This window comes from Macaca fascicularis, chromosome 8 (genome assembly GCF_037993035.2).
Source record: "Macaca fascicularis isolate 582-1 chromosome 8, T2T-MFA8v1.1".
Lineage (NCBI taxonomy): Eukaryota > Metazoa > Chordata > Mammalia > Primates > Cercopithecidae > Macaca > Macaca fascicularis.
In genome coordinates, this window is record NC_088382.1 from 90,292,436 (window position 1) to 90,305,562 (window position 13,127).

The window sequence follows — 13,127 nt, forward strand, 5'->3', positions numbered from 1 at the left end:
TGTTTTTTTCTCCCCTACCAGCACCTTTTTTTTTGTTTGTTTGTTTGTTTTCGTTGAGACATGGTCTCACTGTCACCCAGGCTGGAGTACAGTGGCGCAATCTTGAATCACTGCAACTCCTGGTCTCAGATAGTCTTCCCAAGTAGCTGGGACTGCAGGCACCCACCACCATGCCCAGCTAATGTTTAAAATTTTTTTGTAGAGACGGAGATGGAGTTTCTCCATGTTGCCCAGGCTGGTTGCAAACTCCTGGGCTCAAGTGATCCTTCTGCCTCAGCCTCCCAAAGTGCTGGGATTATATGCATGAGCCACTGTGCCTGGCCCATGATTTTTTTTTTTTGTAAACTGAATTTCTTCTATTATAGTTGAATAGTATTTCATTTAATTGTGATAATAAAGTAGGAAGACATCTCAATTTTAGACTAAAATACAGTTTTATTTAACTCATTAAGAAGTTCTATCATAATGCTCATAGGATATAAATATATTTTCTGTTTTCTGACTCTGATAAGAGATAGATCTTTATTACCATTACTAATTCAGACTTTTTACTTGTACTAGGTACTTCACATGATTTCAAGTATGGTTTGATGCCTGGTCCTTCAAATGATTTCAAGTATGGATTGATACCAGGTACTTCAAATGATTTCAAGTATGGATTGATACCAGGTGCTTCAAATGATTTCAAGTATGGATTATTGCCAGAATCTTGGCCAAAACAAGAAACTTGGGAAAATGGCAAGTATTAGTCAACTAAACAAATACAAAATTATTAAATAATTGTTAAGAATTCAAAGCTTTCATATTCTGCATTTTTTTAAAAACAAGTGTCAGTAGTTCTACATAATTGCTGTTCTCAGAGATAAGAAGTTTTGATAGCAAGTTTTCTGTTTAATGTATAATAAGCACTTTCTCTTTTTTTGTTAATTCTCATAGGTGAATCATCTCTAATCATGAACAAGTTAAAATGCCCTCATTGTAGCTATGTAGCCAAATACAGACGAACACTAAAAAGGCACTTGCTCATTCACACAGGAGTGAGATCATTTAGCTGTGATATTTGTGGAAAACTGTTTACTCGAAGAGAACATGTAAAAAGACATTCCCTGGTAAGTAACTTTAAATACAGCTGATCTTTGAGATAAACTGTATTTATGTCAGTGAAGTTTAAAGGGATTTAAACAGTTAATTGTGAATTTAAGGAAGATTGTCTCCTAAATTGCTTTAAACAAAGAGTTTGACTTTATGAACTGATAGTGAGCTTTTTACAGAGAAACAGTGGTATATTCACTCATTACTAAATGTGTGGTTTAATTTGAGTGGTTCAAATGCATTCTATTATATATAATATCCTTATATTGGATTTTTCCCCCCTTCAATTAGGTGCATAAAAAGGATAAAAAATACAAATGTATGGTGTGTAAGAAGATCTTCATGTTAGCAGCCAGTGTTGGAATAAGACATGGATCTCGACGTTATGGTGTTTGTGTAGACTGTGCAGATAAATCACAACCAGGAGGGCAAGAAGGTGTAGATCAGGGACAGGATACAGAATTCCCTCGGGATGAAGAATACGAGGAGAATGAAGTAGGAGAAGCTGATGAAGAGCTAGTTGATGATGGAGAAGATCAGAATGATCCCTCTCGATGGGATGAATCAGGAGAAGTTTGTATGTCTCTAGATGATTAACTGACCTACTATACTCCTCAAGGATGCTGCATTTGGACCTAATATGAATCGACAATTTGGATTGTTGAACTTGAAGGCTTGCAAAATATGGTACATGCTGGATAGTAGTTATGTTGCTGTGAAAACTGTAGGGTCAAAGCCTTATAGCAAAAAAAAATTTTTTTTTATATTTGCACAGGACTATACAGCAAACAACCATGTGGTTGGATTACATGGAGTCCCCACATATTCAGTCAGTTATCAAAGTAAAATATTTTCTATTTATAGGATATACAGTAACTATTTGGGTCCTATGAAAATAGTCCTTAAAGAGCTTACATTCATGTGCTACTTTAACATGAATGGAGAAAATCCATTTATGGAAGTACAGTGACAATTGACCCAATCACTCTGTCCATCAAACCACTCAGGCTAGTTTGTACTAGTAGAGTTTTGTTTCTATTTTTATTTTTATTAATTTTATTTTTTTTAATACAGATTTTCAGTGAGGGGCTTTTTCAACCCCATTGGTTCTATTTTCTTGTATTTTTCCATTTAATTTGCTTCATAACTTAAACCAAGTCTCTTCTAGTCTTAGGTATTATTTCTCAATTTTGTGCTGATGGGCATGTTTATAAGAACTGGAGAGGTAATTTATTGGAATGAACTAACTGACTTCCTCCATTCCCCCCTTCCTTTTTGACATGAATTTTACTACTTCACAAATGAAGAATGATGTTATGAAGTTACCGTGGCGAAGTTGACAAATACCACTAAAATGATTATGATTTAGAAGTAACTTTCTTCTGCTGCTCTAATCTGATAAATGGTTACTATATGATGTTTTCTGACATGGTATTCGGTTTTGGGTATCTGTTACTTTGGCACTATTCTTGTTTGCCTCTTTATTTTTGCCAGTGTACTATACCTCAGTCCTATTTGAAAGACCTAATTGAAAGAAAAATCATAGAAATAAGTAAAATGATTTGTTTTATAATTTATCCACCATGTCCAGTTTGGTTAGCTTGTTATGCAATATAAGTGAAATATCAGGTTTTTACCCATGTCCCTTTTATCATTAAAATTAACACAAAATGTGCATTCTCTTTTGTTTCATACTTAGCGGGATATTGATTGTTTTGAAATTATGATCAATACTTAATTTATTTTTTTCTGTTCCTTGAAGTCACTACACCTTGATACAGCCCTTCTAGTAGTCACCATGATTCAACAGTCTCAAAAATCTTACAAATAAAATTCTGAGAAGCTTTATTATTCTATAAACTAAATTCTTCAGGGTACAAAGGGTGACATTGAGGTGAAATTGTCAGATTTACTTAGCCTGGTGACATGAATTAGCTGATTGTGGAACTCTCAGCAGCATTTCACGTATTGTTAACATGTATGGCATTTATTAGCATATTGTATATTATATAAGATTGAGGGATGTCATATTTTCAGCTTTCTTTTAAATAAAAATTGAGTATATTTTCCTATTTTATATCAGGTAACTAAATTATGCTAGTTATGTGGAAAAAATTGCAAAGATGCTTTGACAGATATAATCCCTTTGGTGCTCCATCTGATCAAAGTTGGAAAGTTGATGTTTTTTAAGAGACAAGCTTTATCATTGTCTCTGATTTCAGTAGAATAATGGTTTATTGTTAGACAATGATGTTTCTGCTTGGATAAATCAAAGATAAATTACAGTTACATGGTTAGATGCATCTTTTGTCATCTATATTGTAGTTTCTACATAACTGTAAACCTGACAGATAAGAATAGTTTCAGTTTGATTTTTGTTTAAAACAGATGAGTACATCTTAATGTTCTAGACAAATGAGTAACATGTATTTCTGGTAGAAATTAGTTGGGCAAAGATACTATGAATGAAAAAGTATTTTAAACGTAAAATGTTCTTTGTGAATATGTAAGTATAGTATTAAGATTTCTTTCATCCCATTTATTCCCTTCCTTTAAATAAACTAGTTTACAATTGGTAGATCTGTCTATATATAAATATATATTAAAGAACAAAGATATATATCTAAAAATCACCTAAATCTGCTTTATTAGACTACAGTTCACTTATTGCATAGAAACTGGACTTTGGCTTTACATTCTTAATGTACTTTTACTTTTCCTCAAGATATGAACTTACTCTCTTGAAGCTGAATTTTCTTTTACTACTTAAATCATTTATGTATATCTGGTAAATTATGACCAAATTTTTGTTAGATTGCATACAGTAAATTGAAATACACACTTGGTACACTACGGGATTGTTGTGCTTTTGTTTGGTTTTAGTTGGAAATAAGGTTTGATGTAGATGGCTTGTTACTGTTAATTTAAAATATTCTATAATTGTCCATTTTATGTTGTGTTGTGACAGATTTGGCTATATTTTTAGTCAATTGAAATATGATACTTTAAAAGTTTGTTTTTAGGTAATCCAAAGGAAAAGTGTTTATACTCTTGAATATATTAGCCTCAGCCTATATAAAAATTTCTTTGAAGTAAACATTTTACCAGAAACAGAATTGACAGATTTTTCTACTTGCTGACTGCCTAACTTATTTTGTTTCATGATCTCGAGGGACTGCCTTTTCCCATCTAGATCTTTTTAAAAAATAGTTTTAGTACTAAGGTATACTACTGGACATTTCTATTTTTTTAAGTGTATTCTTTTTCTGACTTACAGTAAAATTTCAGGAAGTTGATAGATACTAAGAACTTATGATTGGTCTCAGAGGTAACAATGAAATACTCATAATTTTGTCTGTGGAACTCTGGCAGAATTATGTTACACATTTGGCGAAGTTGTCTCTTGTAATTTATATTTTAAATGAAAAAGTATTTTAGAGCTTTTAATTTTAATGAAGGGGAAGAGTATAAACTTTCTTTCATATTCACTCTGTAGTTACAGACAGTCTCATAAATCAAGATTGTGCATTATTTCTTAGAGTTCTCAGAGACAGATACTTCCATATGGACCCCTGTTCATCTTTCTTATTTACTAGATATTTTGCTAAATTTAGCACACTAGCAATTAAGAGTTTAAAAAAGAAGAAACATTATAGGAAAGGGAAACTGAACAGTAATGAGTAGCTTTGAAATTGAGGAAAACACACTAGCTGGGTTAGGTACAGCCATCCTAATGGAGAAGAGTGAGCTAAATGAGTTAATTCATGTAAAGTGCTTAGAACACTGGTACATAATAGGTGCATAACACATCTTAAAGTTGTTTAATAATAGATAACCAAGAGGGAAAAAGAAATGAGAAAAGACAGGGGAAAGGAAGGAGAAAATAGGAAATGAAAGGATTAGGACTTCGTCATTTATATTAATACAAAATGGTGTAAAGGGCCTGAATATGACTGGAGTAGTATCATATGGGGGAAAGTGTGATGGAAAATAGGTTTTTAAAAATCTTAAATTTTAAAACTTTAGTAAGCTTTATTTATATTTTTTAGGATTTTCTGAACATAGCATGAAGGGTTTAGATTCATTTTTCTGAAAAACGATTCAAAAAACTACCAATTTTTTTTTGAGTGCCCACACTTGCCATTGTGCTGTATACCTGATTTTACCTTAATCCTCTATAAGGTAGGTGCTAATTGTCTCCATTTTATAGATGAGGAAAAGCTCAGAGAAATTCAGAAACTTGGCTAATTTAACACAGCTGTGATAGAGCTGGGGGCTTTGAGCACATCTGATTCTGAAGCCCATACTCTTTCAAGGAGGCTCTATTGCTGCCTCACTGAACAACTCTTGTAGAATTTCAGCTCTTAATGGAGTCTATGGATTTATATTTTTCCTATAAGACAGCTGTGTTTAGAATTTTGAGTGTCTTTCCTCCCCCCAACAAATTTCCTTACTACTATTTCCTCATAAAGCAGTTGTTTTGTCACTTTGACTATATTAAGACACATCAGTGTAGCACATGCTCTTAACCGGCTGTGGCATTTTAATTTTATAAAAGAATGGTTTTTATCTGAAGAACTAGATAGAAACCCCAGTTTTTGTGCCGTTCAGTCACCCAGATCCTTAAACTTAACGATGGTACATAATATCCACACTTAGAACTAACAGGTGTTTAGTCACTTTAGGACTTAAAATGGAAAGTTTTTTTTTTCCTGCTGTATCCCTGCTTTCAACTGAAGTTAAAGAATTCTAGATAGTTTAAAATGTGTTAGGGATAAGCACACTTCAAAAGATGTTTTCTAGCCCTAAATTTGATGATATTGGGTACTTAAATTTGGAGTACACTAGCTATTGAGAACAATATTTTGGGTTGAGGAGAGTGATGGTTGAGGCCATTATTTAGTGGGAGCATTGGCATTTTGAACACTGTAAACATAAAAGAACACTTCTGCCTGCTGTTTGTAAAAGCTCTTTGGGAAGATCTTTTACGAAGACCAACTTTTTAAAATGTAAATTACCTACCTAATATAAGTGTCCTAAGACATGTATGTAAACTTCCGAAACTGTTTTGTCTGTGTATTTAGAAAATACACAAGAGTCTTTATTCAAACCTAAAAATATAAACTTGTGAGCACTAAACTGCTTCTGGCTTTGTGAATTTTATTGACTGACATTTAATTCAGATTTCTTTGCAAGTGTACTAATTTAGACTAATTGGGGTAAGGGAAACACCTTAATGAACTTGACATGTATAATTCAGATATCTTTGTACTTCAGGCTTACAAGTTTGAATTATAGAATACTATAAGGGTTTTTTGTTTATTTGTATGTTTTTATATGAAAGTACATAAATGACAAACTACCTCCAAGTAATGCTGCTTTAATTAGTAGCAGTGATTTGTAATCAGTGTATCTTTTAAGATTCTCTACAGGTTTTAGAAAACATTAAAAATTCCCTTTTAATTTACATTTGTGCATAATCTTGGAAATGGGTTGAAAAGCAAAGGTAAACTGCTTCATCCCGTGTTGTATATTTGTGGACTGATTGACTACAAGTGATGTGATGTTATAAATTTCAAGTCTTTGAAATTTTATTAATGTAGAGAAAACATAACTAGCTTTTTAGGTTATTTCAAAGTAATAGAGCAAAGGAAATCAGAACTGATTAGATTATTCAGACTTTTCTTAGAAAAATAGGAGTTCGTTGATTTTGTTTGGAGAAGGGCACAATACAGGGAAGCCTACATAGCATTATAATGCCTAGTATCTTTAAACATGTAAAGAGCTATCATGAGGCAGAATAATTAAGATACTTTATGTGTTTCTAAGGGGTCATGATTGGGACCATTGGCTCAAGATTGAAAATCGGTTTTTAATTATCCAAAGATGAAATGGGGCTGCTTCAGAAAAAGGTCTGCCACTAGAGATAACTGCGTAAAGTCAAAGAGATTACTTAATCATTTTGGCTAAGGCAGTATTGACCAAACATTTCTATTTCAGAGTTGGATTTGTGCTTAGTTTTTTTTAGGTGTTGGGACCGTTGTAGTTACTTTTTGTTTTGCTTAGTCAACAAATAACTAAAATGATAAAATTTTGTATGTGTGAGTACTGGTGGATGAAGGATGTTTTGACAATAAAAATGACATAATTTAGGAAATTAAGAATTTAGACACCAACTTCAGCTTAATAGAAAAAATCACTACTTGAACTTCTTTCTTTTTCACCACAAATCACCACAGACCAGTGTTTGGGAGCAGGTATAGGAAATTGAATTATTGGATCTATGTTTAGGTAAGAAAACTAAAGGTTCTTCAGAATTTAGGCTATGACATGACTGTCTTTCTGAAGTTTAAATAAAGAAATTGAACTATAGGAAATCTATTCTGCTAATTAAAGTGAATGAAAAACTGCATGGCGCCCTACCTGCTATTAATACTGCCACTTTACTGTCAGCCATATTATTTTTTTCCCACCATGGCCAGTCTTAAATTTGGCAATAAGAAAAAACTAATCTTCCAAGTGTAATTAGGTATGCGTTAGAAACTTAGTAAAAGCTAAACACAAGACAGTCTTCTTGGCACAGGTCCTAACAGTTGCTGAGATAATACATAAGATGGTTTCAAGATTATTGTAGAATTACTTAGATTGAAAAGAGACTACCCAATGAAGCATACCCAGAGAGGTTGCCACAGTGACTCCAGTCAGTTTTAGGACCCAGGACTCCTGAACTTCCATTTCTGTATTATTTTTCCTGTACCAAACTCATTCAATAAATGTTTGAGATTAGGGATAAGTTTGAAGTTAGAAGATTCCAAAGTACACTCAAATAGTATTTGGCACATAGCTTGTTGCTCAAAAGTATTTACTAAGTGAATGACTAAAGGCACTAGCAACTTTAAGGATTTCGCCTGTTAGTATCATATGGCATGTAGCTATCAAGCCAGTTTCATTTAGTTATTTTGTGTTGCCAAGCATATGATACATGGTGTCACACTGAGCCTTTGGGATCCTTTGCCTGGATACATAACCCTAGTAGATAATGTTACTGCAAGATGTAATGACCAAATCCAACCTACTGCAGATGTTACTATGGAGATCTCAATGCAAAAGTAGCCGTTGTAATTTTTTTAAACCATCTCCGTAACAACATTTAGTGAGAATTATTAGCCATTTGCTGCAAAATATTTGTTTAAAAATGTCTGACATATACACCACTAATATTTAAATGCCCAGCATTCGGTCTATATGTGAAAAAACTAGAAGAAAAGCCCTGTTGGAGTTTTGATGTAGCGTGCAATAATACATCAATAAAAATATTTTAAAATGACCTGATGTTTTAGTTGCCAATATGATTTTGGTATTTGTGAAGAGGTATGTTGGGTTTTGGCATTTATATTTTACCATATGAAAGACATATTCATGTAAAAGGTAATGTGAAGCTTAGCATCTCTGTCAGCCTGTCCCGTTTTCAAGTAGTCTCCTTGGATATTTGTAGCATCTGGATTCCTAAAGTGAGATGGTGGCATTTATGTACTGACATGGGTAATTCTCCAAAGCAGATCTTCCCACACTAATTTTTCAAGTACTTGTCACCTAAATCATTAATAAAATGTGCCCATTCCAAATAATAGCAAATGTAGGAATTGAATCAGCATCCCAGAGTACTAGTCCTGGGCCATATCCTCATTTATAGCAAAGGAAATTTGAAGAAGTCCTAAAATGACTTTACTTAAGGTGAAGTCTAGAATTTTACATATGTAGGTATATTTTTGTTAGTCTTGCATTTGTCTAAAAATTGTTTTTTTAATTTCATAGGCATAAAGATGTTTTTATTAAAATCTTACATTAGACTGAAGACAGTGTTTTGGAGCCAGGAATCATTCTAAACTTTTATCCTGTATTTGCCTTTTAAAGGTAGCTGACATCTGTGGTGGTCTTTCATTGCTCCTGGGGACTTGTACCACACTCAGATGTGAGCTCCCATTTCATTCTGTGGACTCTTCCTCTTTGTTCATACATGCATTCCACAGATACACATTGAATACCCACTTGTTAGGCCCTTGGATGAATAATGAGACCACAGGGTATATAGTGTTCTCAATTATTACTATACTGCAAGTCAAGTCAGTTGGGATGGGGAAAGATGAAAAATTAGACATCTGGGAAATTTTACCAAAAAGACCCTTTGTATCAATGTTTTTTTTTTTTTTTCTTTCTTTCTTTTTTTTTTTTTTTTTTTTTGGAGACAGAGTTTCGCTCTTGTTGCCCAGGCTGGAGTGCAATGGGACAATCTTGGCTCACCACAACCTCCACCTCCTGGGTTCAAGTGATTCTCCTGTCTCAGCCTCCCAAGTAGCTAGGATTACAGGCATGTGCCACCATGCCCGGCTAATTTTGAATTTTTAGTAGCGACAGGGTTTCTCCATGTTGGTCAGGCTGGTCTCGAACTCCTGACCTCAGGTGATCCGCCTGCCTCAGCCTCCTAAAGCGTTGGGATTACAGGTGTGAGCCACCACGCCCAGCCTTGTATCAGCAGTTTTTAAAAGCAGGAGCGGGTAGGAGGGGTAACAGGTTACAGGATGAAGACAAATATAAAACAGTGCAGATTAAGAATGCATACAGACAGCACTTTACATTGTCCCCCTTCAACATAATAAGAGGGGAAATAATACTTTCACCTTAAAAATGCACTACAGCGTTTTGGGAAAAAGATGTTAACTCAATTTTGACATGTGCTTGACATTTTTGTATTAACTGGTATAGAAAGATGATAATGTTGGTCAGTTACATCTTTTTCTAGGATATATATTTTTTAAGTGCTGCTTGTTTCTATCAGCTGTATTGGATAAGTCTGTAGAATTAGAAACGCTATTTTCTCAGAAGACTTGGTATATACTCGGAAACACACGATAGAGTCTGCCTACCATTTTAGGGGCGTAGATGATGGAGAGGGTTTAAAGACCTAGAGGAGTTTTCCTATCCAATAAAGCAGTTCACTAAAATTGCAGATACTTAGGTTAATGTTCATTTCACTTTTTGCAGGGTAGTAGAAAAAAAAAAATCACCTTACAGGATGAAATCATAAGCTTCTGTAAGTATTCGCAAGGAAAGTGATAGCCTAAGTATCTGTATTTAATTTTAATGTGGTTTTTTTAATTTAAAAAAGCATAGCATATTTACATCCTCCAAAATTATTGTATCAAATGTTTAGTAAGTGTCTAAAATTCCAGTTTTCTCATTGGTTGGAATATATCATTCTGGATATGTTTCTTTTTTTTTTTTTTTTTTTTTGAGACGGAGTCTCGCTCTGTCTCCCAGGCTGGAGTGCAGTGGCGCGATCTCCACTCACTGCAAGCTCCGCCTCCCGGGTTCACGCCATTCTCCTGCCTCAGCCTCCTGTGTGGCTGGGACTACAGGCGCCCGCCACCGCGCCCGGCTAATTTTTGTATTTTTAGTAGAGACGGGGTTTCACCATGTTAGTCAGGATGGTCTCGATCTCCTGACCTCGTGATCCGCCCATCTCGGCCTCCCAAAGTGCTGGGATTACAGGCGTGAGCCACCGCGCCCGGCCTGGATATGTTTCTTATTGCCTATTGTATATGCGAGTGTATTTTGCTTTTTAGTCAGGATTATTCGATGTATGTAGGAATCACCAAACTTTCTGTAAGGGACCAGACACTTCGGTTTGGTGAGCCATAAGGTCTCCATGACAACTATTCAACTGCTGTTGTGGCACAAAAGCATCCATAGACAATATGTAAGTGAATTGTAAGGCTGTGTTGTGTTTATTTACAAAATTAGGCAACAAGCCACAGTTTGCTGATCCCTGATCTATAGGTTCCCCTTCCCCCACACCTTGTCCCTGTAATACATACATTGAAGAATGATGTACCTTCCTAACATCAACGAATTCTTCCCTTCCAGAATTACAAATCTTGAGTAGCAAAGAGACTTAACTTTAATGGCATCATTTTAGCCACAGAGGATTAAAAACCTTACCATTTCAGCTTTAATCAAACAGCAAGACCGTAATAGGAATTTAGTTACACCATATCTCAGTACCCAAGGTGTCCCCCCGCCCCCTCCCACACACACCCTGGCTCTTATCTGATTGAGAAATAACATTCAAAACTTCATGAGAGGAGACTTTAACTTACTAATAAAAATAATTTGCTAATTTAGACCCTTTTGTTGCCACGTTATGTTAAAAGAGCCTTTTATTTTCAATCATGCTTCAACCTTGAGCACTATAACAGACTTTCTGTAGCCTTTCGAATGTTGAGTATCTGATTAATATCTACATTCATAACAAGGTATCACTAAATTAGACTTGTCAGTCATCCTGGGCATAGCTTGAAAATGCTAAGTTTGTGAATCAAAATAGCTTATGTGAAAAATACTTTTCCAAAAAAAAAAAAAAGAAAAATACTTTTCATCAAGCCCTCAAGAAGTTCCCAAGACTAAAGACTATCAAACTGAATAATAAACCTTTATGTCATTGTTTCAGACACACTGATTCCCCATTGGAAGTCCTAATGGAGGACTTTCTCATAGTCTTTGTGCTACCCAGTCTGGTGGAATAGTAGGCTCTCAGTAAGTACATGCCAAATGTACAAATTCAGTGCTGAGCACCACTCTTTAGAGTCAGAAAATTTCTATTTAAAACAAGTTGATCTAACTTGTTCCAAGAGTTTTCCCATAATATTAAGGCTAATATTAATCAGAAGTTAGTTTGATTCTAAGGGATATAGAAAAATTTCTATTGTTCTTCCTGTTTAATGAGATCCTATCCCATCAGGAGGGTCAGATATAATCAGGGAAAATATATAATGGAACTCTGAGGAAAACATAACCATTTAAGATCATGTGGGCATTTAATGCACTGTCCAACCCATAGCAATCTAGACTCTGTCTTCGATATTTTAGTGAAACTACCCTTCAAAAGGCCACTAGTGACTAGTTGTCAAATACACACCCCACTCTGCAGCATTTAGCATTATTAATAACTAGTTTCCCTCAGATAACACTCCTCTTATTTGATCCTAAAAGCATTGATATTCCCCTATTTCTTTGCTGGATACTTTTTTTTTTTTTTCCCTTGAGGTAGGGTCACACTCTGTCACCCAGGCTGGGATGCAGTGATCTCAGCTCACTGCAGCCTTCACCTCTTAGGCTCAAGTGATCCTCCTGGCTGGGTGCTCTTTTCCCATTGTTCTTTCCATTGGTGTTATTCCGTTCCATTGATCACAGTGGCTTAAACTCTGGTAACTTTTATCCCTGATCTCTTCAGAGTTTGCAAACATGTAAATGATACCATGCACTGTTGCTTGGTGCATGAAGGATATTCAGTCACAATCCTAATTTGGGTCACAATTCTTTAGTTTCTGTTGGATGTCCTCAAGGTCTTTGGATTTACATTTTACTGTACGGAGTCTCACCATGGGCTGATGTTGCATAGTAAAGTCACTTTTAGAAAAATTATAACCTCACCTTTTCTGAAGATATTTAATGCATGCCAGCCGTGTTAACACTGTTTGATGAGGTGGTGTCTAGCTGACTTTATCATGTCTCATCATGTATGTGTCTCTGTTAACTAAAATCAATAGAATCTTAGAGCTGAAGGAATGTTAGAAACAAATACCCTGTACTTTATCCGGCCTCTGCTTGAACTCATGCCATAAATGTTTACCTCCCACTTACTACCTCATATAACAGGTCATATTATCTTGAGGTCCTATCAGTTCTTCCCTACATCGAGGCAGGTGGAAATCTGCCTCTCTGCAACTTCCACCGGATAATCATTTCATCCCCTGAAGCCACTCAGATTAGTTTGAGACTACCACATAATGATTTATGTAACAGTGGAGATTGGAAGGGAGAGAGGAGTGCTTGGGATCTTAAAATTTTTCCATGCCTAAAAAACAATACTCTAGGTTTTCTTTCTTTCTTTTTAGAGAGGATCTCGCTTTGTTGCCCAGACTAAAGTGCAGTGGCACAATTGTATTTCACTGTAGCCTTGAATTCTTAAGCTCAAA

The 13,127-nt window shown here is 35.0% G+C and overlaps 1 protein-coding gene and 1 long non-coding RNA gene across 3 annotated transcripts in view; one reads left to right on the forward strand and one right to left on the reverse strand.

Annotated features, from left to right (window-relative positions):
- ZBTB10 (zinc finger and BTB domain containing 10) overlaps positions 1 to 6,231 on the forward strand; it is a 40,447-nt gene extending 34,216 nt beyond the window's left edge. For both annotated transcript variants that reach the window (XM_005563612.4, XM_005563609.4), the window contains exons 4-6: positions 562 to 738; positions 937 to 1,109; positions 1,384 to 6,231. In XM_005563612.4, coding sequence (XP_005563669.1) covers positions 562 to 738; positions 937 to 1,109; positions 1,384 to 1,689 — 656 coding nt within the window. In that variant the 3' untranslated portion in view covers positions 1,690 to 6,231. The remainder of the gene's footprint in view (positions 1 to 561; positions 739 to 936; positions 1,110 to 1,383) is intronic.
- Positions 6,232 to 9,548: 3,317 nt separating this feature from the next.
- LOC141407426 (uncharacterized) lies at positions 9,549 to 11,520 on the reverse strand. Its single transcript, XR_012416475.1, has 2 exons — positions 10,663 to 11,520; positions 9,549 to 10,349 (listed from the first exon to the last, which is right to left on the reverse strand). It is a non-coding gene; the product is annotated as an uncharacterized lncRNA (long non-coding RNA).
- Positions 11,521 to 13,127: the final 1,607 nt, after the last annotated feature.